Source organism: Dasypus novemcinctus, chromosome 19 (genome assembly GCF_030445035.2).
Source record: "Dasypus novemcinctus isolate mDasNov1 chromosome 19, mDasNov1.1.hap2, whole genome shotgun sequence".
NCBI classification, from domain to species: domain Eukaryota; kingdom Metazoa; phylum Chordata; class Mammalia; order Cingulata; family Dasypodidae; genus Dasypus; species Dasypus novemcinctus.
In genome coordinates, this window is record NC_080691.1 from 48,535,773 (window position 1) to 48,563,638 (window position 27,866).

Below are 27,866 nucleotides of genomic sequence, written 5' to 3' on the forward strand. Positions count from 1 at the left end.
ATGGTGCTGTAACAGTTGGCCAACCATATTCAAAACAGTAAACTTGACCCATATCTTACACCTTATACAAAAATTAACTCAAAATGGAACATAGACTGAAATAGAAAGCTTAAAATAATTAAACTTTGAGGAGAAAACAGAGGATGGAATCTTCATAGCCTTAGGTTAGGAGAAGATTTCTTACTACAGCACCAAAAGCACAATCCATAAAAGAAAAAGCTGATAAGATGAATTTATTTTTTGATTTTTTTTTTTTTTTTTAGTTAACTTTGTTTAATACTTGTTTCAACTTTTCTGCTCACTTAACTAGGCATATCGTTATAAAACTCATAGGCAGAATAATGCCTTCATACCCCTGAGAGGGCCATGTCATTCCTGGAAGCTGTGGCTGTCTGAGGTTACATGAAAGAAGAATTAAGGTTTCAAATGGATTCAGCAGACCTTTTATTGAAATAGGGAGATCATCCTGGATTATCTCAGTGGGCCTAGTGCAGTCACAGGGGTCCTTAAAAGAAGTGGGCATCAAAAGAGGGAACCAGAGAGATGGCAACTTGCCAGCACCTTAGTGTTTTCCTTCTCTTATCTTTCTGTATGCATGCCTGCACACATATGCATTCTTTTACCCCCAAAAAATTAATTTTTCAGAACAATTATAAAAGTTACCTTTTTTTTTTTTTGGTAAAAATCCAAAAATCATAGGCATATTTAACTGAGATGGTGACATTCTTTTACACTTTCCCCTAAACATCACTGTTAATAACATTATGTCCTGAACATCTTTCTGTGTACATAGGTCTGGCTTAGCTTTGTTTTTTTTTTTTAATATTTTTACTCTTTTAAAATTTCTACCAAGATAGTGTATTATTATCATTGTAGATAGTTTTAAGTATAAGAAGAAATAGGTAAAAGAAAAAAAAATAGTCTTAATTACCATAATACCAAAAGCTTGCACTGCTTTTGTGTACTTGGTTGTTATATAATGTATTCTAGTTGCAGAATTTTTTCCATCGAATTTCACATGCTCGGCCTATGTTACTGATTATATTGGCTTGTATACTCTCATCCTAAGCATGTTACTTAAGTTGTATTTCCTGAGTTGCCTTTTAAAAGAGGTATGTACATAATGAAACTGTGCCTTTATGATTTGCTGGTAAATAGTTCTACCCCCCAGGCTTCCGTCCTCTGTTTCCCCACTTTTCTGTAGTCAGTCATTTTATCAAATTACTTCTGAGTCTTTTGTAGTTTATTTTCCTTATGTTAATTAAGGACGTGAACTTTGAGGATGTTTCATTCAGATAATAATTAACATCACTTAAATCCAGGAAGTTAATTTTGAAATGTCAGTTTGGGTAAATGTGAAAAAGAAATGGAGGGGGTGGGGGTATATGAGGACCTCATATTTTTTTAATGTAACATTAAAAATAATTTTAAAAAATAAAGACAATATGATACACATTTAAAAAGAAAAAAAGGAAAAGGACTATGGATAAAATAAGGAACATGGAGAAATGGGAGTTGGTGGTGCTGGATGAGCAACAGTAGAACGTTGTGTGTTTGGAGCATGTGCTTTGCAGCCATATTTCAGGATTCCCTCCACAGCCCAGCCACTTATTATCTGTGTCACCTTGGACAAACTACTTAACCTTTTTCTCTCCCCTTACCCCTCTCCCCCAGTTGTCTGCTCTCTGTGTTCATTCACTGTGTGTTCTTCTGTGTCTGCTTTTATTCTTGTCAGTGACACCTGGAATCTGTGTCTTGTTGCTGAGTCAGCTCTCTGTGTGTGCGGCGCCATTCCTGGGCAGGCTGCACTTTTTCACGTTGGGCGGCTCTCCTTAGGGGGCGCACTCCTTGCGTGTGGGACTCCCCTACACGGGGGACACCCCTGCGTGGCACGGCACTCCTTGTACACATCAGCACTGCGCGTGGGTCAGCTCATTACACAGGTCAGGAGGCCCTGGGTTTGAACCTTGGACCTCCCATGTGGTAGGCAGACACCCTATCCGTTGGGCCACATCAGCTTCCCACTAACCTTTCTGACCTCAGTTTCCTCATTTATAATGGGATTAGTGATAGTACCACATCACAAGGTTTTGTGTGAATATCTACACCTTTGGCATTTGTAGGTCTAGATTTTGACATCACAAGACTTAGGTTTTTTCGTTTACATATCTTAAAGATCTTTCCATAGCTGCAGTTAAAAAGAATGGGGCTGTATAGTATTCCCTTGAAGGGATAACCCCTAAGTGTTAAACCCATCACATATTGGACATTTGGGTTTATATCAGTTGTCTGTCGCTGCATAACAAAGCTCTTAGAAACTCAGTGGTTTAAAACAACAGCCATGTATTTGTTTGTGTGTCCCCTTGGGCTGGCCATCTGGGATCAGCCTTGCATTGCAGTCATCTGCTGGCTTACCTGGGGTTGGTTTGTTCCGAGGTGGGCTCACCATATCTTGCGTTTGGTTCTTTGTGCAGTTGCCACCCATCCCACAGTAAGCACAACTGGGCTGCTTGTCGTGATGGCAGAAGGATTCCAAAAGCGTGAAAGCCCAAGTTACGCAGCTTCTTGAAGCTGGGTCTTAAAACAGTGATACAACCATGTTCTTTTGATTAATGCAAATCACAGAATCAACCCAGATTTGAAGGGGTTATTGATCGGAGTTGCTGCAAAGAATTTGCAGCCATATTGAATTTGCCCCCAGGTTATTTCAAGTTTTATTCTAACAAACATACATACATTCATTCCTTAAGTAAATAGATATGAGTGTGTGGCCCTGGATATAAAACGTCAATAAAACAGATTAAAAACCTGCCTGCAGGGAAGTGGATTTGGCTCAATGGATAGAGTGTCTGCCTACCACATGGGAGGTCCAGAGTTCAAACCCAGGGCCTCCTGACTCATGTGGTGAGCTGGCCCATGTGCCGTGCTGATGCACGCAAGGAGTGCCATGCCACACAGGGGTGTCTTTGTGTAGGGGAGCCCCACACGCAAGGAGTGTGCCCCATAAGGAGAGCTGCCCCACGCGAAAAAAGTGCAACCTGCCCAGGAGTGGTACCACACACACACAGCTGACTCAGCAAGATGACGCAACAAAGAGAGACACAGATTCCCGATGCCACTGACAAGAATACAAGCAGACACAGAAGAACATACAGCAAATGGACACAGAGAGCAGACAACAGGGGTGGGGGGAAGGGGAAAGAAATAAATTTAAAAAAAAAAAACCTGCCTGCAGGTTGCTGATAGGCTAGATTGATATGAAAATGACAAAGAAATGAATGGAATACTGTGGAGGAACTCAAGAGTTTAAAACTTTGAAGCTGAAACAGTGGAGCTTTTAAGTCAGGTTAATGGTAATTATAAAAAAGGAAATGTAAATCTCTCTTAAATATAGGAAAAGGTATTCATTTTTACTCATAATACAAAGTATTAACATAAAAAAGTTAGTGGTTTTGTTGTTGTTTTTTTTTCTCTTAGCGTAGTAAGCATCAAAAAGTTTGATAACCTATTGCATTTAGGTTAAGACTGTGGGGAAACAGATTTTCTCAGAGATGGTTGGTAGAGTGTAAGTTGGTTGGCATGAAAGGCAATTTGACCATTCTCTCATGTCTTTTGTTCCTGCACTTCTGGGTATTGAACTTTTGGGTCCGCCAAACCAAGTGAGGGAAGTAGCATTTTAATTTGTTTTTCTCTAATTGAGAATGAGGTTGAACATTTTCTTATATGCTTATTGGAAATTGCTGGTTACTGAGTTCTTGAACTCGAAGTATTGTAGATTTTTCTTCAAAGGAGCCTAGGTTAAGATTCTCTCCAGAATGACTCCAGTGAGGGGGATGAAATTATTATTCAACAGATGGTGCTAGAATAGTTGGATAGCTATTTGAAAGAAAATAATTTTAAATTATTACTCATGTCAAAATGAATTCAAAAAGAATTGATGATTAAATGCTTTTTAAAAAATCATGCCATGTACAACTAACAATATTAGAGTATTTGATAGTTTTCTGATCTTTGCATGGAGAAAGACTGTATTCCTAAGTGTTAAACACGTACCAACCAAGAAAACAATCATGATGGAAAGATAGTAGGTTGGATCACATGGAAGTTAAAACTTAAAAAAGATTAGACAGGTCACGTGTCAACAAGAGGTACAAAGTATTCCAAATTGAATAGCATTTAAAGGATCCATGTCACTGTTACATAGCCGGCAACACAGCTCTGGAATCAGCTTTCTGAGTTCCATCTTTGGCTTTGACTTTAGACAATTAATTTAGCTTTTCTGTTTCATAACTTCCTTATTTCAAAATTGGAACAAATTAGAGTTCCTCCCTCAAGGTAAGTGGAAAGATTAAGTGAATGATTGGTTATCAGTGTCATGCTCACCATTAACATTACTAGTGTATAACAAGTAGAGAGAACTTGTAAGGCTGAAGCCTTACAAGAGCATAAAGTCATGGAAGGAAATTCTGAAATGAGGAAAACTATAGGAGGAGCAGTTTGGAAGATAGTAAGAATTTGGTTTGGGTCATGTTCAACTTGTCACCTCTTAGCCGTTAGAAACAACCTAGATGCCAATTGTGCTCATCAAATGGTTCAGTAACTTATGATATATTCATTTAAAAGAATATTATAAATCCACTAAAATTATATTTACAAAGTTTTCAAAGCATAAGAAAATACTAATGAGCAATATTTACTTGGGGAAACTAATATAGCATTTGTTATATATACTATAATCTCAATTATGTAAAATAAAATGCATAGAGAAATGGAATGAAATAGATTGGCAGTGTTATTGAGTGAGTGATGGAGCAATGGGTGATGGTGACTGAGGGAACTTGAGTGGGTCATTCACACAGCTGGGAGAGGCTATTGGGGCCCTTTTTAGTTCCACACAGCAAGCGAACTGGCTCAGATTCCAAGAAGGACTTTTTTGGCTCTCATAACAATAAAGTCCAGACGTGCAGCCACTTTGACCAGATTCTGGACTTCTCTGTTGTTCAGCTTTGCCTTCCTCTGTGTTGTCTTTATTGTTAGACAATCTCTTTTCTCATGGTGTCCAGATGGCCATCAGCAGCTCCAGGCTCACACTCATCTGTTTCTTGTTTTATCCCAAGTCCTGGGGCAGACACTCATTGCCTTAGATGACATGCCCACCCCTAACTGGTCATTGTAGCACAGGGTGTGTGGTCAAGCCCAGCATCAGCAGGTTCTCCTTGGCAGGCCTATGAGCTCCCCCCACCAAGGCACCCTAGCCATCCTGGTGAAGAAAGATCTAAACTTGCTTTTTCTCTTCCAGTTTTGTTTATTTTTTAAATTAAAAATATTGCAGGTTCATATATGTCAGAAGTTTATCCCCATTTTTCAGATAACCTACTGTTTGATTTATAACCTTCCTGACCTTGTTATTGCCCGTATATGTACCTGTATTGTAAATGAGGTCACAGGATGGCCACTGTTATATTACATTGTATTTTTTAATTACATTATATTTATAAATCTGAAGCTTGGGTGGAAGTTCTGGGCTAACAATAGGTTTGGGAGTTATTTAACACCTGGCAGTTGAAATCATGCAAGAGGTTGAAAAGGTGGGAGAATGAGATGCTTAAGAAGATGGAGGAGGGAAGCAGGTTTGGCCCAACGGATAGGGCGTCTGCCTACCACATGGGAGGACCGAGGTTGAAACCCAGGGCCTCCTGACCCATGTGAAGCTGGCCCATGCACAATGCTGATGCACGCAAGGAGTGCCATGCCACGCAGGGGTGCCCCCCGCGTAGGGGAGCCCCTCGGACAAGGAGTGCGCCCCATAAGGAGAGCTGCACCATGTGAAAAGAAGTGCAGCCTGCCCAGGAATGGCGCTGCACACACAGAGAGCTGACACAGCAAGATGACGCAACAAAATGAGACACAGATTCCGGGTGCCGCTAACAGGAATACAAGCAGGGACAGAAGAACACACAACAAATGGACACAGAGAGCAGACAACTGGGGGAGGGGGGTTGGGCGGGGAAGGGGAGAGAAATAAATAAAAGATAAATCTAAAAAAAAAAAGATGGAGGATACAAACCTTCCATGGGCCACGGAATAGGAAGATAGACCCTTGAAGAATAGAGAAAAGGCAGAAAAGAACTAGCATTGTGTGATTTTACAGAGTAAAAGATGACATTGTAAGAAAGTGGCATATTCATTAGTGTCCATGCAGTAGGAAGGGCTAGCTGGATACAGACTGAAAAATGTGAGTGGGTTTTCCAATCAGAGGAAGACAGTTGAGATGGTGAATGGGAATGAAAAGTGGCGACAGAATGGCAAGTGCAAATAAGGTCGAAGGGTTTGTGGGACAAGTCGTAAGTTGGCGAGGATGGACTTTGAATAGGGGAGAGTCTTTATTCTTGGAAAAGGTAAGTATGAGTGTGTATCGATCAGGTGGGTGGGAAGCCCAAAATGATCACGCCTTAGTCTCTCAGTAGCACCCTCAGTAAGATCTTTGGAGAGTAATGAGAGTCCATTGGCAGGAAGGGCATGGTTCAGTTGGTTAGAGTTGGGAAGAATCTTGGAATAGAGAATAAGGCTGACAAAGGATTTCCCGGAGCCGCCAAGGGCCCAGATGAGGCAGAAAATCATGAGGCTTTTGAGCACAACAGTTCTCAATGTACTCCTGAGAGTCCCCAAGATATTTTCAGGGTACCCATGAGGTTAAAACTACTTTCATAATCATACCAAGGTATTACATGTTTTTCTGTGTTGACATCTACATTCCTGGTGCAAAAGCAGTGGTAACCAGACCACGGTCTCCTGACACAAATCAAGGCAGTGGCCTCAGTGCATGAGTGGTCCTCGGATTCTTCATTGCCACCTATTCCGAGTCAAGAACAAATGCCAGTTTCACTTAAGAATGTCCTTGAGGGAAGCAGACTTGGCCCGATGGATAGGGCGTACGCCTACCACATGGGGAGTCCGTGGTTCAAACCCTGGGCCTCCCTGACCGGTGTGGAGCTGGCCCGTGCACAGCACTGATGTGCACAAGGAGTGCTGTGCCATGCAGGGGTGTCCCCCGCATAGGAGACCCCCCGCCCCGCGCAAGGAGTATGCCCCGTAAGGAGAACCGCCCAGCGCAAAAGAAAGTGCAGCCTGCCCAAGAATGGCACTGCACACACACAGAGCTGACACAAGATGATGCAACAAAAAGAAACACAGATTCCCGGTGCCGCTGATAAGGATAGAAGCAGTCACAGAAGAACACACAGCGAATGGTCACAGGGAGCAGACAACTGGGGGGGTGGGGAAGGGGAGAGAAATTAATTAAAAAAAAAAAATGCCCTTGATGAAGCAGTAAAAATGACTATTTACTGGATCCATGGCTCCCTTACCTGTCTACATGTTGTCTGCTTATATCTTTAGGAGGCACCGGGAACCAAACCCAGAACCTGCCATGTGGGAGGCAGGTGCCCAATTGCTTGAGACACATCCGCTTCCCCTGAGTGCATCTTTTTTATGTTTCTGTGACAACTGGAAATGCACATAAAACCTGCTAAATACAGTGGCTTTCTGGAGGAAAAGCATTGTGCAGTTATTTGCCTTATGATCTGAGTTGGTTGCTTTTTTAATTGATCCTCAATAGTTTTTAAGAGTGTAAAAGAAGTTTTGAGATTAAAAAAATTTGAGAACTCCTGTTGCAATGACAGGTCTTTTTTCACTGGGCTGAGTCAGCCACTGGAGTTGAATACGGAAGTGACAGGTTGCAGCCAAAGAGGGGCTGTAGAGAACCAGTCAGATGATTCACTGTAGGGTCTGGGCTAAAACAGGAAAAAGGGGCTAACGGACTAGAAGAAAATGTGGGCTCAGGTTGCTGTGGTCTTTTTGAAGTTAAAGAGAAGGTGTGGGATTCCAAGAGGGCAACAGAATCAGGGATCATGGTCAGATGTTGTCCAGTCTCTTAGGGGAGATACAACCTGCACCAGAGTAAGCCTAACTCTCTACCAGGATTCATGCCAGACAGCTTAGTGGTGCCAACTGATTGCTGTGCGATTTGGGAGGAGGGAGAGCTGGGCACTTTGACTGCAAGATCATCTCCTGCCAGCTGCTTCTCATTTCTCTCCTTTTCTTCTTCTGTAGCTGTGAATAATGCAGAAATAGCACTTGCAGTAAAAAAGAGGCTGGCGACTCATTTATTTTTCAAGTAGCGAAAGAAAAGCTGTCTTCCTTTGAAATCTTTGCTTGGAAGGGTCTAGAATTAAACTTTATAAAGAACTCTTAGGTTTGTTTTAGAAATGCTTAAGCTGCAGAATGTCCAGTTGTCTTGATGTGCTTCTGTACTTATTAATACCAACAAGATATGGAGGGGGAAGTGTCCTGTACCAGCCCAGCCCCCAGCCCACCCCCAGTAGTTTAGAAATAATGCTGTTAGAATCTGAAACATGGCCGGGTCCTCCTGAACTTTAACGACAGATGGTTTCTACTGGGGCAAAAGGCCAAGTGACCTTTAATCTTCTCTTAAGAAAGGCCTTGGAAAATTGTCTGTGAGCTCTTCTTGGGAAGTGATGGTTGGGGGCAGGGACTAAGGTAGGTTTTATTATCCGTATTACAGATGATAGGGTCTAAAGCTCGTGGAGGGGCAAGTGCTGTATTTACACACCTGCCAGGAATTCTGTAGAACTGGGATTTGAGCCAAGGTCCTGAACTGCTGACCACCATGGCCACCCCTCCCTAACCTTGTCACAGGACTGACCACTTCTTCTGCTGGCCAGACTGCTTCAATGCCAGATATACCTGGATTCCTAGGAATTGTCTGTGCTCTGAAAAGGGTCTGTCTTGTAAATCAGAGTGTCATTTGAAATCATGCAAGTACACTTATGAATGTGTATTGAAAAGATTAGAGGTAGAAGCAAATATAAATTTGAAAATGTAGAAATTTATGTTTTAACTTTTCCATGGAATGGCGTTTTTGTTTTTGTTTTTTAACTTTATTACCGCTCACTTAGGGACATGAGAAAGGTTCTTTGTTATTTTCTCATTATGTGAGAAACACATGGTTTGCCATATTTCTTATCTCCTTTTGTCTGAAGATCAAGGGTTGCCACTATGATGGCATGCTACAGAGGAAATTGTATGTGGGGGCCAGAGCTGAGAATGAGGGCAAGTAAGCCCCTTTCCAGGAGCCTGGATGCAGGTTCTCTTTGGCATCTACCTGATGTCTCTTAGTTGGCTTTCTTGCACTAGAGCAATCACTTCAGAAGGGTAACTGACCTGCTCTCAGGGATCAAACAACATTTCTTAGTGATTACCCAACAAACTTATTTTCGGAACTTGGAGTTGTCCTGGGTGGTGCTGCAGGGACAGTTACTGGACATTGTATGTCCTCCCATGGCCCACTGGGTGGACTGTGGGAGAGTGTGGGCTATGGTGTGGACCATTGACCATGAGGTGCTGCAGTGCTCAGAGATATATTCACCAAGTGTAATGAATGTCTCATGATGATGGAGGAGGTTGTTGTTATGGGGGGAGGAGTGGGGTGAGGGGTGTGGGGAGGATATGGGGACCTCATATTTTTTTAATGTAACATTAAAAAAATAAAGACAAAAAATAAAAATAAATTCAAAATAAATGTTATTCTTGTGGGGGAAAAGAAAAAGTAGTAAGCTAAAAGTGATATCTTAAACTGATCTTGAATTGTACCAAATTTTACTTCTTGGTTATTAAGTAATGCTTTTTGGTTTTAATTTTTAAAAAAGGACAAAGATCTCTTAGAACCTAGTAGTGTTGCTGATTTGCATATGAATAAGGTTGATGTTGCCATTTGCAGATAACCTAATAAGACATTATCATTTTAAGAAGACAGGCCTCTTTAAGCAGATATCAGTGACTGTTTTGTTTTGCTTTGTTTTAGTATGAGTATAGTCTGTTAGAATTCGTGTTCCTTATATTGGCTAGTAATTTTTAAGATTTGTTCCTTGAGCTCCTGGATTTTTCAGGAGTGCCTCAAGGGCTGTGAGCAAGGAGATAGATGTAAACTATTTTTAAAAGAAGCTCCCTTTGCTGCCTTTATGCCAGAATAATGTATTTTCTAGCGGGTATTCTTTCTCTTCAACACCTACTCCAAATACTAAATACAGGAAGTATTTTGTCACATTTCCCTTAACTTGTCCCAACCACTGTTAGCCATGCCCTTTGCCCATCCTCATTACTCGAGGTGGTCCTGAACACTAGCTCTTAGTGGTCAGCAGAGTGAACTGTTCATTAGCTGCCCCTCCATTAGTTCATGCAGATACCACACTCGCTACCTACTGTACTCTCTACGTACTCTCTACGTAAAGGAATGCTGTGCTGCCAAACACTGGCCAGGTTGAGAGTGCCTTTTTTTTTTTTTAATTTTTAAATTATCATATTTTTCAATTATCTTTTTTTTAAGTTAGTAGATCACACAAAATGTTGTATTAAAAAAACGTAAGAGGTTCCCATATTCCCCACCTCCCCACCCCCATCTTTTTTTTTTAAAGATTTATTTATTTATTTATTTACACACACACACACACACACACCGTTGTCTGTTCTCTGTGTCTATTTGCTGCGTCTTGTTTCTTTGTCCGCTTCTCTTGTCGTCAGCGGCTGGGGAAGTGTGGGCGGCGCTATTCCTGGGCAGGCTGTACTTTCTTTCGCGCTGGGGGGCTCTCCTTACGGGGTGCACTCCTTGCGCGTGGGGCTCCCCTACGCGGGGGACACCCCTGCGTGGCACCGCACTCCTTGCACGCATCAGCACTGCGCATGGGCCAGCTCCACACGGGTCAAGGAGGCCCGGGGTTTGAACCGCGGACCTCCCATGTGGTAGACGGACGCCCTAACCACTGGGCCAAGTCCGTTTCCCCCCATCTTTTTTTAATTGTATTTTTTTGAAGACACATAGATCACAAAAAATGTTACATTGAAAAAATATAAGAGGTTTCCATGTACCCCACACACCCCCACACCACTGCTCTCACATCACCAACCTCTTTCATCATTGTGGCACATTCATTGCATTTGGTGAACACATTTTGAGCACTCCTGCACCACATGGATAATAGTTTACATTGTAGTTTAGTCTCCCCCAGTCCATTCAATGGATTATGGTAGGATATATAATGTTCAGCATCTGTCCCTGCAATATCATTTAGGATAACTCCAAGTCCTGAAAATACCTGGAGAAAAGCTCCAAGTCACAGAGTAGACCAGGGACTATGGTTACAAATGACTCAGCCAGGGCCTGGAAAGAGGAGGTTGACATGAACAGGAGGCCAAGTGACTGTTTCCCTCTATGACCTCAAAATCCAGGCCTTTTCTGTAGGTTGAGAGGCAAATAGACCATTGCAAAAATGACTTTGGAGTTTATTTGAGAGAAGCACATTCATAAAACCTTTTCTCTTGATGCCTTTAAAGCAGAGTAGTGATTTAGGAAAAGTCCAGGCTTTGGAGGCAGATCTGGATTTGAATCCTGGTGATTCTACTTTCTGGCTCTGTAGCCTGTAGCAGATCACTTCACCTCTGAGCCTTGGGGTCTGTGATTGTCAAGATGGTCATTAAGTACCGACCTTAACACAAGGTCTTGTGAGGTTTAGAGAGATAAAAGGTACTCTGAGTGCCAGCTATTCTCCCTACAGCTTTGTTTTGTGGGTCAGTTCCTTAAACAGGAAATGGAAAGCATCTTGGTGACTATTCCTTCTACTTCTTACTATTGCAAAACATTTCTCTTTGTAGCTCTGGACTTACTGGATAAAATGTTGACATTCAACCCTCACAAGAGGATTGAAGTAGAACAGGCTCTGGCCCACCCGTATCTGGAGCAGTATTATGATCCAAGTGATGAGGTAAGAGTCCATGCTTCTGGCTGCTTCTCAGGAGTGCATATTAGCCAGCAGGGGGCCTAAACAGGAGGGCCCTGTCGTCATGTGCAGATTGCCCTGAGAGATACATGGTGCATACCTAGTCCTCCCAATGAGCCCCTATTTGGACCCCCACCCCAAACCCCTTCTGTCTTAGAAACTTTCTTACAAATTACCTGTAGCACAGGGGTCAGGGCCAGGGAAATAAATGGATGGATAAAGAGGAACAGTTCTACCAGTGTGGCGCCTGGGTTGGGAAGGGTCTGAGGAGGTTGGAGACCATTGTTGTAGTCTGTAGCAGGAAGGAACATTTTGTACCAATGGGCTGGCCTTGAGGATGGAGAGGGGTGTGGCTGCCTGCTGGGAGGGTGCGGGCCAGCAGTGAGGCCAAGTTGCCTCCCTGGGAGTCAGGCTCTGACTTGGGCAACTCCATGTCTGGTGGGGCCATTCCCTGGAGGTAAGGTCACAGGAGGCCTGTTGTGGGTAAGAAACAGTAGGTCCAGGGGTGGATACAGGAAGTCTTCAGAGCATACAGTACTCCCAAGGAAGGATGCTGTTTTTCAATGTTCCCTACAGGACAGTTCTTATTCCTTGGCTCTTTGGTTCCTCTGGGGGCTCAGTTTTCACTTTATTCTCTAGAAAATAACAAAGAAAAATGCAACGTGAACCAAACATTTGGATCCGTTTTAGTTGTCTCTTATGCATAGACAGTAAGCTTTTACACTCCTGTTTTGAAAGAGGGAAAACAAAATGTGGTATGTTAAAATTAAAGAGGGAAATGGAAGAGGAGAGGAAAAAAAAACACCAAAAGCCGAAAGCTGATAAATGAAAGACTACAAATTTTAAAAGAGGAAGTGTTTATAAATCAGCTTGTCCATCTACCCTGACTTCCCCCTCCTAAAAACAATTGCGGCAACTTGCAAAGATGCCCACAGCGTAATAAGTAGCATAGGAATAGGTGGGAAAACAAGGTTTTGTTCAGATTCTTCCTACCTCGTGAGCTGGAGCTTTTTTAGGCCTCCAGGTCCTAATCGGTGAGGTGGTGTAGTGCCCCCCCACACTAGGTGGCAGAGGTAGTAGATATTTAGGAGAGATACTGTGTGCATGAGGCCTCATGTGAGCCCATGCAGTACAAAGAACCAGAGAACTATCCTTCAAGGGGGGTGACTATCCTTCCTTTAGAGAACTGCTGTAAGATAACATGAGATAAGATCTGGGAGTCCCTGGTAATTAACTGGGCATTTATTAATTGACAGCTCTTTCATCACTCTGTTAGTAATGTAGCATTATATTAGCTATGGGTATTTAAAAATCAAAATATAAGTAATTTTAGGTGGTTGAATAATTTCATTTTGGTCACAATTGTGTATGAAGATTCTTTGACAAGTAGACAAATATATATTTAAATTACTGATCTTTCATAGAGTAAGTGTTCATGGTTAAAAAAATAGGAACTTGTAGAAGAATACAAGAAAGATTATTTTTTAGCTCTGTTACACAGTTGTGATTGTTAAAATTTTGTAGTATTTCCTTTCCAGTCTTTCATTTCTATATATAAATTTTAAAAGTAAAGATTTCATTCTTTTTAACACAAACATGAGCATTTTCCATGATATGAATCTTCCTTGCAGCCTTATTTTTAACGTCTCCATAGTATTTCTTCATATAAAGATACTGTCATTTATTTAGTCAAATGCATATATCATGGGTTTGATTTTAAAAACATATACCCCACTCCAATTTCAGCAAATTTTAACATTCAGTGCCTTAAATTTTACATTGAAATTTATTGTAGGACTTATGATATGTTCAGAAGAACATGTGAAAGGGCTTGAGTTGCCTCCATCTGTTAATTTGGAAAGTGATGTCAGGAGTGGGGCACAAGTGCAGAGGTGCTGATGATTGTGGCTGTCACTTTTTCAGATATCAGTCCTGACATAAATTTCAGAATTTAAATCTTAGTCATTTTATGGATCGGTAAATTATTGCCTTAACCATAAATTTTGTCTGTTAAATATCTTTTTTCTTAAAGCCTATTGCTGAAGCACCATTCAAGTTTGACATGGAATTGGATGACTTGCCTAAGGAAAAACTCAAAGAACTCATTTTCGAAGAGACTGCTAGATTCCAGCCAGGATACAGATCTTAAATTTGTCAGGTATCTAGAGCTATTACCATTTTATTAGCCTAAACAAGGGAGAAGGAATATAAATTTAAGTGATATTTAAAAGGAAAGAAAATTCAATGTATTCCTCTTCAGTTGAACATAGTTTTTGTAATAGTGATTGCATCATGGTTTAAAACAAGAAATTATTAAACTTTGTCTTTTGCCATTATTCAAAAGATAGGCTGTCACTCCTGGCAGTTTATATTTACCTATAAATTATAACATGAAGATGATATGAAGTGCAAGTGGCACTTTTTAGAATAATAGCTACAGTGAGACTTCGGTGTTCAGGCAACTGGTAGCTTATAAAAGCAGATTTTTGTGAAACTAAACATGTAGAAACAAGCTTGAGGTCTTCCTTACCTGAAGCATTTATTTTGCACTTCATACAGAAATGTTAACTTACAACTTTGGGGGCAGAGGTCTTAGAATTGAGAACATGGAATTGTATTCAGTAACCTCCTAAGTGCAGTGTACACATGGCAGTCAGGACAGAGTCAAGGAGAAGAGAGAGGTTGGCAGGCAGGAGAGGAAAACGCATATAAGAAGAGAACAGGGAAGCAGGCAAAGAAAGGAAAGGGGAGTTACATTCCCAAGAGTAGGAAAGAAAGCTGCGTAGGTGCTACAACCAAGACACAGGCTTACACAGGCTTTTATAGCATGACTTCGTGTTTAGAAAAGTTTGTGGTACCAGTGTGTATGAAGAGGGTGGGGGGAAAACGGACTTGGCCCAGTGGTTAAGGCGTCCGTCTACCACATGGGAAGTCCACGGTTCAAACCCCGGGCCTCCTTGACCCATGTGGAGCTGGCCCATGCGCAGTGCTGATGCGCGCAAGGAGTGCGGTGCCACGCAGGGGTGTCCCCCATGTAGGGGAGCCCCACGCGCAAGGAGTGCGCCCTGTAAGGAGAGCCGCCCAGTGCGAAAGGAAGTGCAGCCTGCCCAGGAATGGCACCGCTCACACTTTCCGTGCCGCTGACACAACAGAAGCAGACAGAAGAAACAAGATGCAGCAAATAGACACAGAGAACAGACAACCGGGGGGAGGGGGGAATTAAAATAAATAATAAATAAATCTTTAAAAAAAAAAAAAGAGGGTGGTTAGCTGGGACACGTGGTGTCTGGGTTAGATTCACTCTCCACAAAAGAAAGCCCACCCCCACCCCCACCCCACCCCTGTCCAGGCAACTGGCAGTGGGCCTCAAACTAGCATTCTTTTTTTTCTCTCTCTCTCCCGTTCCCCCCCAGTTGTCTGTTTTCTGTGTCCATTTTGCTGTGTGTTCCTCTTTGTCCACTTCTGTTGTTGTCAGCGGCATGGGAATCTGTCTCTCTTTGTTGCTCCATCTTGTGTCAGCTCTCCCTGTGTGCAGCACCATTCCTGGGCAGGCTGCACTTTCTTTCATGCTGGACAGCTCTCCTTACGGGGCGCGCTCCTTGCGCGTGGGGCTCCCTTATGTGGGGGGCACCCCTGCATGGCACAGCACTCCTTGTGTGCATCAGCACTGCTTGTGGGCCAGCTTCTACACGGGTCAAGGAGACCCGGGGTTTGAACCGCGGACCTCCCATGTTGTAAACGGACGCCCTATCCATTGGGCCAAGTCTGCTTCCCCAGGCTAGCATTCTAATCCAATTCTTCAGAACAGCATGTTCCTCAGGATTCTGTAGCATTCTTTTTCAAGTTGCTGTTTGAAAAGTGTTTTCTTTAATTTAGACTTTAAAATAATTTAGAAAGTTATTTATATTCTTTTAGGGATCTCTCTCCCCTCTCTTTCGTTTTTTGTTTTTTTTTTTTTTTTTGGGGGGTGGGGGGGACCAGAAGTCCCTTTTGTCTTTACTTAAGGAGAATGAATGTGATGATTTAGCCACTGCTTGTTCATGGTAGAGATTGGTCATGCTTTGGTTCTTATCCTTTCCTTCTGACCTATCTTTGGGCAACTTCATAGTACCTGAACATCTCTCAGAAAGGGTGTTTCAGGACTCCCTTCCTGCCATGGAAAGTAACGCCACCACTTAAATAAATCCAAAGTATTACAGAGCCCTCTGTACCCACCACTTCTAATGACAGCGATTCCAAAGAAATGCCAAGTCACCCTTCCCTTCAGAAGCTCCGGAGCAGGGGCCATGTTATGTGGTTAATGCTGTGTGCAGTAGACCCAAACACTGCTCTCATTCCAGACAGGGAATGTAGGCAAGCGAAGCTAGGAAAGCCTCTGTTGAGGAGGGAGGAGGCTGACCTGGCCAAGTGGGACTTGCATGGGCCTGTGCAAAAGCTGTGTAAACTTTGGCCATAAGGTGTAGTGGGAAATGTGATGAAATCAGTAGATTTATTTAAAAAAAAAAACAAGCAAACACATGCAAGTGTTCAAAACAAGAAAATGCAGATCTCAATTTCAAAGGACATATGACAGGAGAAAGAATAGGGTTGCGTAAGAACACTGTAAAAATGAACAGCAATGTGAAGAATTAAAACCAAGGGCTGACACAGTTGATGGAGAAACTCAGTGGACAGAACCGGCGGGAAGGAACTGGAGGTGTCCTTCAGCAGTGGTAGGGTCTCATGGAGAGTACAGATGGTCATGGTGCCAAGGTGGTAATGGGAACAGGAGGTGGCTTGGGCGGGATCACAGGATCAGGTGTCTTCCTCTGTAGGTGCAGTTTCTGTAGGAGTGTTTGTATGGGATTGCTGTTAGCCTTCTACTCCGTTTTCCCTTTTCTGTCTTTTTTTTTTGGTCATCTTTTGGAGTCTGGAGGCAATAGCTCAGGCTGAGGGCTCATCCTTGGTGACTTTGTATGGGTCAGCCTCCAGGCCTAAAAGCACAAGCTGCTCTGGGTGTTTCAAATAGGAAGGTATGAAGGTATGTAAATTGGTCAGAAAGTGTAATAGGCCTGGAGATCAGAAAGGGTCAGATAGGGTTACCTGCAGATTGGTAACTGCAGGAAGGAAGCAAGCTCTCCCTGGTCTCCCTGGTCTCCAGTTAAAGGAACGAAAGGGAAAATGGTGTCATCTGGGGCCCTTGGTCACTGTGCAAGTGAGGGTGCTGAGGCATCTGCTGTAGGTGCTGCTGTTAGAGCTGTTGTCACTGCTGAGGAGGGGCCCAGGAGTCCATAGTGCCTCTGAAATGGTGGGGGCTGGGCACCTGGAGCCACCTAACAGTGTTACTTTCACTCTCAGATACCTCTAAACCTCAGGAGCCTACCCTCCTTCTGAAAGCCACGGCTCCTCTTGTATACTGTGTGTATCATTAGAAGCAGAAAAAGGAAGGGAACGGGGCTTTTACTGTCAATGCCTACCATTGAGAGGACCTAACCAGAAACCAGCAGCCACAAAAGTCCAGGAGTACAAGTGACAGCCTTCCAGCCCCGTCAATAGGAACAGAAAACAAAGGGAGGGTAGAAATTAGTGGAGAACAGACATGACCAATAGAACCTCCAGAGTAAAGAGCCCTGAAAGCCAGGCAGAGTAACCAAATTGGCAGGAAGTAGATACAAGCATTCAGAGGGATGGAAAGAGGTCTGACGTAAGAGTAGGGGGTTGAAACTAGAGAAAGACTGAGTAGGAAAATGAGCTAAAGCCAAATTTATCATCTCCCAGGCAAAAGGGTCTGTCAGCTCTGACTAGGCTGTGGGGGTGCAAAACAGTGCAGTTGAGAGAATGGGGGGTAGCGGACTTGGCCCAGTGGATAGGGTGTCAGGCTTCCACATGGGAGGTCCATGCTTCAAACTTTGGGCCTCCTTGACCCGTGTGGAGCCGTGCCACGCAGGGGTGCCCCCCGCATAGGGGAGCCCCACGCGCAAGGAGTGTGCCGTGTAAGGAGAGCTGCCCAGCATGAAAGAAAGTGCAGCCTGCCCAGGGTGGTGCTGCACACACGGAGAACTGACGCAGCAAGATGATGCAACGAAGAGAGACACAGATTCCCGTGCCCCTGACAACAACAGAAGCGGACAAAGAAGAACACATAGCAAATAAACTCAGAGAACAGACAACTGGGCAGGGCGGGGGGGCAATAAATAAAATAAATCTTTTAAAAAAGAGAGAGAATGGGGAACAGGCAAAGCCTGGAAGACTCCTGGCATCTGGGAGGGGTGAGGCTGGCACTGTTAAATCCTTGTTTAGCCTGGTGTTGCCAATGGACACACCCAGAAAGACAAACCAGAAGGAAATGTTGAAGCACATTAAGCTGGCCCTTGAGGAAATCTGTAAATGAGAGGGGAGTCTGGGTTAGCAGGGCTCCAACGAGCAGAGTCCCGGTGCAGCAGAGTCTAGCACGAGTTGAAATGACATTCTAGTAGGAAGTATTTGTAATCTACGGTGGTTTGCACAATCACTTGTTGACAGAAAGCTAGTCCCCAGGAACTGACCAGTTTCAGACCTTAACTTGAGTTTCCTAACCTAAGCTTCCTCCCTGGTTGCCTGTTAGGTGCTCACAGTGGAGGGGGATTGATCTTCCTCTCCCAGGAGCACAGTCTCTCTTCATGGAGATATTCCAGGGTACCCAGCCAGTCTTTGCACAAGATTAGATTGCCTAGGACAGGTAATCTACAACCCACCTGCTGTGTGTGCTTATTAGAAATTCTAACTTCTGTTGCTTTTCTTCCTTCACAGTCTTTTGGCAGGCCATTTTCCTTAGGCCAGTTAGTAACCTCCTGTTTTTCCCCATTGTCTTCCTGGTTTCAGTCCACATACACTGCATACTTATTCTGTAGTAGGTACTCTTGGACACCAAGGCTTGTACAGCCTTGTAGGCAAGAAAGACACACATAGAACACTGTACATTTTTAGTGTGAAGGGTCATCTATGTGACATGGTATTTCAGATTTTCATCATTCAATCAATGTTGAGCACTTACTAGTGCCAGGTGTAAGGGCAACAAAATGCATGACCCAGACTTTGCTTTCCCACAGTTCCCAGTTTGCTAGCAGGGAGTAGGTAAACAAGGACCATGCTGCAGTGTCCCATGTGCTGGTACAGAGGACTGCCACTACTCAGAGGAAACTGTGTTTGAGCCACCTCTGGAAGTCTGTGGTCATGTGCTGGCAGGTACTGGGGTGCAGCACCAGGGAGCATGCCCCTGCAGGTGACCACAGGTGGAGCCTCAGTCCACCTCCCCCTGAGGAGCCTGGACTCCTTCTCCTAGGTAATTGGGAGTTCTCAAGGGTGAGAGCAGGATATCCCTGGAGAAGAGGCCAGGTCAGCAGCATGGATGACTGTGGGCTAAGAGTTACGGAGGGTGCTCTTCAGGGCCTCAGGTACAGTTGCAGACTTCTGGAGCTGGCATTATCAGGACCAAACACTATCCCAGGTCTGAGATCCCAGATGGTGTCATTGTCCTCACTGTAGAGGGGTGGCTGAGATTTCACTCTGTGTATTGGTGCTTTTCCAGGGGTACCTAAGGCATACAGATGCTCTGTGTGTGCTTTTAGATTGAATTTTTCCAAAGAAATTTTCTTTTTTTTTTTTAAAGATTTATTTATTTATTTCCCTCTGCCCTGCCCCAGATATCTGTTCTCTGTGTCTATTTGCTGTGTGTTCTTCTTTGTCCACTTATGTTGTTGTCAGCAGCACGGGAATCTATGTCTCATTTTGTTGCATCATCATGTTGCATCAGCTCTCTGTGTGTGCGGCACCATTCCTGGGCAGGCTGCACTTTCTTTCGCACTGGGCGGCTCTCCTTACGGGGCGCACTCCTTGTGCGTGGGGCTCCCCCACACGAGGACAACCCTATGTGGCACGGCACTCCTTGCACACATCAGCACTGTGCGTGGGCCAGTTCCACATGGGTCAAGGAGGCCCAGGGTTTGAACCGCGGATCTCCCATGTGGTAGACGGATGCCCTAACCATTGGGCCAAGTCTGCTTCCCCAAGGTAAATTTCAACTATTTCAAAAAGTTGAAGAAACTTTATAGTGGGCACCCATCTTCCCACCTGTACTTGCTTTTTCACATCTATTAATTCTTCCATCTACATATCAATCCATCTTATGTCTCCTATGCATTTCAAAGTAGGTTACCAACATCTAGCCTGAGTTTATAATTTAATCATCTAGAATTTAAAGGGAATCCAGAGGTAGCCGGAGCTAAAAGCATTTATTAAACTATAGACTCAGTTCTTTTGCAAACATTTTATTCTGATTATCACAGCAGCATTCTCTGAAGTCAGTAGAGTTCCCAGTTTTATGTTCGAAGTGTTTAAGGAATTTGTTAAGAATATACAACTCCGTGGCAAAACTAGGTGAAGAATCTGTGTCTTTTAGACCCAGAATTCCATTATCTTCTACTCTTTCCACACTGCCTCAACTGGCTTTCCTCCTGGGCAAGGTCCAGGGACTCAGTTCTAAGCATCATGACTCAATCTCCAACCCTCAGCCCAGATAGACGCACCAGTAGAACCTGGGGCTAAAGGTTCTGTGGGACCTGGAGTGTTCTGGTGTTTGTTGGCCACTTCGCTACATTAGGACAAACTGGAAACACACATACAGGACTAAGCACATAGCCTTGGGGTCCCCATTGTAGAGGGTAGCAAAGACTGCTCTAGAGGAGGCGCTCCAGGGAGCCCACCCAGCCTGGACACGGGTGGTACTGCTGCCCACAGCAGTGGCCCTCAGTCATCTTAACGGGTTTTGACCCTTGATGTTCTGCTTAAGGAGGTCAATTTTAGAAATGTTAAAATTGTTAATACGGTACGACAAGCCTCAGACTCTAATCCTTACCCAGACATCTTCCCTGTTCATGAATTTTCCCATGTGGGTAGGTCACTGAGGGCATCACCCTCTTTTTCCCCTGTGGCTTCATTGAAGATAAACACATTCCAGGGCAGGCTTCATTTCCGTCAGGTGAGAGCTGGGGTCTGGTCATTCCTCCTCTGGAGGGATATTGTCTCCCCTCTAGGAACTCCATCTCCTCATCGCACCGTTGGGCCATGACTCCCATCCTTCCTGCCTTGGCTTTATAGACAAAGCCCCAAGTCTGCAAGTGCTTTGTGGAAGAATCACCAAAGAGATCCTCTGCTAGAGTATCATATAGCAAACACTCCAGACCAGTGAGAATCTCCAAAGGGAAGGCATGTGTCTGTTTTGATTGTATTTTGAGAAAATTCCTCATTGGATCTACAGAACAGAAAGTGACCTGAGTCAGACCAGACTCCTTAGGGTAGTGGTTCTTAAAGTGTGGTCCCTTCTAAGCCCTGCTCGCCCACCAAATCTGTGTTGGAGCTCTCCAAGGTGTTTTAATTTTAATGCTCAGGTTTGAGACTCAGCCGTAAGTGGTTTGAATAGATTTGAATGGGAATATAGTTTCTCCATTAAAATGAAGGGAAAAGAATACTTCTTGTACTTTTATTACCACCATCGTTGTGGGCCTATTTAAGTCACTGGTTTTTCAGGGCACTGTCTGGCAGTGAAATTAGCCATCAGGTGACCTCTGACCTGAGTGATCTGAGTGACCAGAACCATCTTGTGCCCCCTGGGAATTGTGCCAAGGCTCCGTGCCTTCCTAGAATTCCAGCTGGCTGGCCTCACACTTCCAGCTGGGACCTTGTTTCCTTTATTCTGTTTTGCTCCAGTCCGAAAACTTGGGAGTTATTAACAACACACTTTCCACTGCCTGTGTAGTTGTTTTTGCCCCACCTGGTCATCCAGAGAGAGAGCGAGATTGCTGAGAACAGGAGGAGACAGATTTGTTTGTGTATAGATTGGGGATAGTGTGTGGTTTATAAAGGCTTCTTGGGAACTGAAGCTGGCCGGATTGTATGCACGTGTGTGTGAGAGAGTGGATATATGTGTGGTGTGCATGGAGAGGTCCTCCCTCGGGGCGTGCCTGCCTGCACAGAGGGCAGAGTCCTCTCGCCCTTTCAGAGCTGCCCGTGGTACTTACGCCCAAGCAGTTCCAGGTGAAATGACTTTTTTGGCTTGAGTCTTTTCCTTTGCTTTTTCACTTTTCAGTTTCTCTGATTCTGCTACTGTTCCGGTGTGACTCATTAACCCATAGATTTGTGTTTGTTTTTGTTTTGACAGGACAAGGGCTTAGAGGACTGGACGTGCTCAGACATCGGTCTTCTTCCTCCCAGTTCTTGAACCCTGGTCCTGTCTCCAGCCTGTCTCGGCTTATCCACCTTGACTCCTTTGAGCCGTTCAGAGGGGCGGTTTCTGGTAGTTGTGGCTTTTATGCTTTCAAAGAATTCCTTCAGTCCAGAGAATTGTCCCTGGCCCCCTGTGTGTCACCCTTGGTGGCACGCGGCAGTATGTACTTTCAGTGCACCTGCTGCTTACCGTCGCTTTAGTCACTAATTACTTTCTGATTTGAAAGATGCAGTGGTTCCTTCCTCTTCTTAGTCCTCTCCATACCGCCCTGCTGACCCAAGCAGGCTCACCAGAGATGGGTGTTTTCTAGCCTCCCCCTCGTCACTTGTGTCTCACTTTGTGATAGGGAAGGCTGCTACCTAGGGCACTTTAAGTCAGTGACGGCCCCTTATTTGCACTTCGACTTCTGACCACAATGGTCTCCTCAAAGCAGGAGCACATGCAAATGCCCTTGGATCACATTGCAGACTGCTGCAAGGGCTCCCGTCTCTGTAATCCTCTGGGGGCGCTTGTCAGCTGTCTTTTCATGTTAGTCACTAACATATTTAAGGCATGTGCACTCTGCCCAGCTTTTGGGAAGTTCAGTCATTTTTCCAAATAGAAAGGAAGAAGTATATTGCACCCACCAGTTTCACTCAGTAGGTGTACCATGATTCCTTGTACCATTTATAGACGTAGAACACTTGCCAAAATGTATGTTATATGCAGTGCTGAGTATTTGCAAGACTTGTATAAAAAGATTAAAAGTGGCAGCTTCATTCAGCATTTTGTGAGAGAAGTACGAAGGTCACGACACCATGATGTGGCAAGTATCTGGAGAGTTAGGGAGCAGGCTAACCCAAATGTCTTGGGGTAGATCTCCACATGCCTGTCATACATAACACCCATGAGCTGCTTCCCACCGTGTGGATTTCAGTAACTACATGTGATGCCTGAGGAGTTAGCAGAGAGGAACACTGCGTCTTTAAATGAGAAAGTGTACAACCCTATTTCCTTCGACAGCATGTCAGCATCTCAAGTTCATTTTCCAACCTACGATATAACAATTTGTAATAAAGCCTTCATGAGCTTGTGACATGAAGCACTGTTCTGTTGTCAAGTACTCTCAAATGTTTCTGATACTGTTGAGTAAAAAGACCATCAGAACAAGCTAGCACTAAGTCACGTTTGAAGCTATACCCACCTCTTACTGACCTTTTTAAGTATTTGTCCCTGACGCTGTAAACTGTGGAGTTGACTCGGTGTTCTGTCCCCGTGCGGTGCCCCCTCTCAACTTTCCCCACTGCTCTCTGTGATGAGAAATCTGCCTTGTTCAGTAATTACTGTACCCTCGCATGACTGTTACAGCTTTCTGTGCAGAGATGACTGTCCAAGTGCCACATGCCTATGATTGAAACGAAAAAATCTATTGTTACCTCTGAGTTGTGTTCCACGGAAAATGCTCTCCAGCAGATCACTTAGGAAAAAAATTCTATTTTTAGCTTTTCATTTCTTAGCTGTCCTTTTTTTCTTGTTTGATTTTGACAGCAGTGGAGAATGGGTTATATAAAGACTGCCTGCTAATATGAAGAGAAATGCACTTGTAATTCATGGAAATAAATGTACATCTTCTATCTTCACATTTATGCTAAGATTCAGTGTTGATTTCCTCTGGGCTAGTGTGTCTGCATGGGTAGGCAGGATCAGTTTGTGCTTTATAACAGACATGCTTATGGCCCTCACCTTCCCACCCTGGGCACAACCTGTCCACTTCAGTTTCCATGCCATAATGCAGAAAGTCATTTCTGCAGGGTCCTTTTCCCTCTGCACAGCAGAGAATCTACTCTGATGTTTTCCTTAATTCCAATCATAGATTTAAAATACTCTGTCAAATCCTGAAGAAGAAGCCAAACATCTCAGGTTGGATTCTGGTTCTTTGTAAAGAGGGCTTTCCTGTGTTCCCCAGAGCGGGCCCTGGGCACAGGTGAGTGCTGTGGAAGGCCGCCCAGTGGCCCTCAGCCCATAGTGCCCAGCCCAGGATGCTGGTGGCTAAAAGAGGGCCTCTGGCTTCTCAAAAACCTGAACCGCATGTAGGTTCTGTGCACTGAAGTCCATGGCTTTCACTTTCCTGCTCTAGGCTGCCTCATGAAAGATCCACACAGCACAGACCACACAGAGTCAACTCTGTGATCCAGTGATAACTCAGTTTTCATTTTAAAAGGAGTGCTGACAGTTTGTTTTATTACTCTTGTTTTTTTATACTTTCTTTTTAAATGGAATATTAGTAGTTTCATGCAGTTAACTTTGTAATCCTCTTCTAATAGAAAGCCATACCCCTGGATACTAATGCCTGGGAACCATGGACTCTTTCCCATCCCTCTTGCTTTCCCCATGGAGTCTGATTGGCATGAAACCACTAACCACATTCTGGAATCACTGTAGCCATAAGTTGTATGCTTTATATTGATCATGCCAAATGTAATTTAACAGGCCCAAGATTGTCACAACCAGGTTATCTGTGAAAAGTACTAGCTATTATGTGTAATAGACTCATCATTTTGGATCTTCTTACATTTCTAAAAATGTACAGATTAGGTCATCTAAATTCATGCGGGATACTGAACCGCCTCCATTAAGCATGCATTCAGATAATATCCCAGACTAATGGCTTTTTTGGTATCTAAAATATAAGCCAAAAATTCCAGGTGAAACATTCCAGCCCTTTCATTTCGTGCAAAATAGACTATCCACAAGGGAATGGGGTGGAGCTGAGGGAATTCGTCAGGATTACTCTGTGCTGACCCACAGGTCGTTTGATGTACGGGTAGAAGAATACCCTGTATTTTGTGTGCAGTACGCAGTGCATGGCAGGTTCACATGAACTCCTTTTGTTTTCAGGCATGGGTGATGGGTATAGAAGAAACTGTTGGCTTTCAGAAGCCCCCTGTGGCTCATCGGTGGTCTTTAAGGACTTACCTTGTGTACTGCCCGCTACACCTGCTATCTGGTATTTGGACCATTCAGAGGAGGCTGTTTCATTTTTATTTGCTTATATGTTGATAACGGTTTTAAAATTGGTAACTTTTATATAGTATGCCAACAGTACAGTATGTTAACACACGTATATACACGTGCTTTTGGGCCCTTCTCATAATACTTTTATATTTGTAAATCACTGTTTTGGAGTAATCCCAAGTTTAAGGGAAATATTTTTGTAAATGTAGTGGTTTTGAAAAATCTGAGCAATCCTTTTGCTTATACACATACTTAAAGCATTTGTGCTTTAAAATTGTTATGCTGGTGTTTGAAATATGATACTCATCCAGTGAAGACAAGAAGCATGTAACAGTCAAGTAAATACGTGATTTTTCCTCCTGTAATCCGGATCAACATGATGGCTCAGAAAAGACTGAGAATTCAGAGCAAATTCTCAAGGGTTACACCAGGTTTACTTAAAGCTCATTGCCTTTTTTTTTGTGCTGTTTATCCATGTAGCGCACTCAAGAAAGTTCTGAAACTGCTTTGTATCTGCTTTGTACTGTTGGTGCCTTCTTGGTATTGTACCCCAAAACTCTGCATAGATGATTTAGTATAATGGTAAGTTAAAAAATGTTAAAGGAAGATTTTATTAAGAATCTGAATGTTTTATTCATTATATTGTTACAATTTAACCTTTATTTGTGGCATTTGTGATTTGGTTAATCTGTATAAAAATTGTAAGTAGAAAGGTTTATATTTCATCTTAATTCTTCTGATGTTGTAAACGTACTTTTTAAAAGATGGATTATTTGAATGTTTATGGCACCTGACCTGTAAAAAAAAAAAAAAAACTACCAAAAAAAACACTTAGAGTCATTAAATTGTGTCCCTGTATTACCAAAATAACATAGTACTGTGCATGTATAGTTTAATTAGAATTTCATATGTGAAAATAGGAAATTGTCTAGCCTTTTATTATAGTACCCCCCAAAATAAGTGTGTTCCTAATTTAACTTTTGGTTATAGTAATAAGTGATAGAATCATAAACTGGTCCTCTGCAATTGAAGGGGGTTTCCTGTTCCATAGGATTATCTCAGATTACCTCAGATTGTGCTTTGGATCTCTGTTGGGTGTAAGGGGGAAAGAAGGCAGTGGTTGGGAATCCTCCTTTAATGCACATGTCCATCTCTCTCCTCTTCTTGAACTTCAGCAACCCCCTTGCTAAGGCAGATGTCATTGGCACCCCGTTTTTCAGACCATGAAGGCACTTATGAATATGTGGGACTCCTGGATGTTTGGTTCTTGTCAATTTTGGGCATTACACATGGCTTATCACAGAGACAAAAACATTGGAACATGTTTTGATACAGTGTAGAAAAAGAGACTTTGGAACCATAAAACTGGTTCAGAACTGGCCCCTCTGCTAGCTCTGGCCCATCCTTGTACATTTCTGTGCTTCAGTCTCTACTCTTCAGTCCCTCAACTACCAAATAGAACCAGTATTTCTTGCCTTGCATGTGGTAAAGATTGTAAGCTTAGCATTTAAAGCAATTAGCATAGTAAACGCTTAAAGCATATTCAGTAAGTGTCAAATCTTCCTAAGTTGCTTTTTTTTTAAATTTTAATGCAAGATGGCACTAAAATATCTGCTGAGGTAATTGTCTTATGATAAGTATGAGAAAGGAAGATATGTCAGAAACTTTCTTTGGGAAAACGAGCTGATCCAGCCTAAACTGGACATTTTTGGTGAGTATTTGAAACACTTGTGGGCATATTTTGTTTGCTTTCTCTCTGAGAGAGTAACATTCTTCATTGTTGGCATCCAAGTCCTATAGAAAGCAATTCACATAGTCATTTTTCTTGCTCAGTGTGGGAGGCTAATAAGCATATTCTTCACAATTTATTCCTGAGCTTCTTGCCTTGACAGTAGTGTAGCCGACACAGGGGCAGTGTACACCACCATCTGGCAGGCTATGTTAGCTGTGTCTTATCAGAACCAAAGCTTTCAGGGCTGACCAGGAAGAGCCAGAAACAAACCCAGGCCATGGGGGTTATGGATCGAGTAGAGACCAGGCACAGACCACCCCCAGCAGCACCAGGCTGAGGGAGGGAGTTGGGTTGGGCAGGTCCCAAGGGAAGCAGGTGAAAGCCTGTGCCTTTGCTGGGCTTGAACACTGGAGTCTAAGGGGAAGGAGCTAGTGGGGAGGGAGCACCTGAATGGGGAGGGGAAGGTAATGGTCACGCGCCTCTCAAGGAAAGGGATGGGGCAGGGTCAACGAAGATGGGGCCTCTGTTTCCAAGTCTGGCCCCAAGGGTGGCTGAAGACCTCGTTTTCTGGTGGAGAATTGGAAATGGCGCGTGGTCATGCCTCATGATGTCTTTTCAAGTGAGGGGAAAGAGCCATCCTGAGGAGTAGAAGAGAGAAATGCCCGGCCACCAGAGGGGCTGCTAGCCGAGGTTGGAGACCCTCAGTCACGGAGAAGTGCTCACCTGGAGAGGGAGGACGCGTTTCTCTTCAAGTGCATGTAGAGGACTGGGCAAAGCAGAGGACCATAGGCATGAGGTGGGCTGGTGAGAGGCAGTAAGTTCCCAGGGCCAGGCCATGGGGTGGTCGGAGGCTGCAGACAGACTCCTGGGATGTACAGGTTCTTTAAGCTCTCAGCAAATCTTAAGTGTGTCCATGGGGTTTACTGAAGGAGCAGGGAGACAGTAGAGCTGTTCAGGGAACTGGGGCCAGGACCTTGCATGGGTCACCCATTTGGGTCCTGTCCTCATTTAAGCTGGTGGCAGAAGCAAGGAAGGAAAAGACTGTCTC

General features: G+C 43.7%; 1 protein-coding gene across 1 annotated transcript in view; it reads left to right on the forward strand.

Annotated features, from left to right (window-relative positions):
* The window catches only part of MAPK1 (mitogen-activated protein kinase 1), a 113,068-nt gene extending 87,115 nt beyond the window's left edge, over positions 1 to 25,953 (forward strand). Inside the window, exons 7-9 of the mRNA XM_058281750.1 lie at positions 11,728 to 11,837; positions 13,885 to 14,010; positions 22,027 to 25,953. Coding sequence (XP_058137733.1) covers positions 11,728 to 11,837; positions 13,885 to 14,001 — 227 coding nt within the window. The 3' untranslated portion in view covers positions 14,002 to 14,010; positions 22,027 to 25,953. The remainder of the gene's footprint in view (positions 1 to 11,727; positions 11,838 to 13,884; positions 14,011 to 22,026) is intronic.
* The last annotated feature ends 1,913 nt before the right edge of the window (positions 25,954 to 27,866 follow it).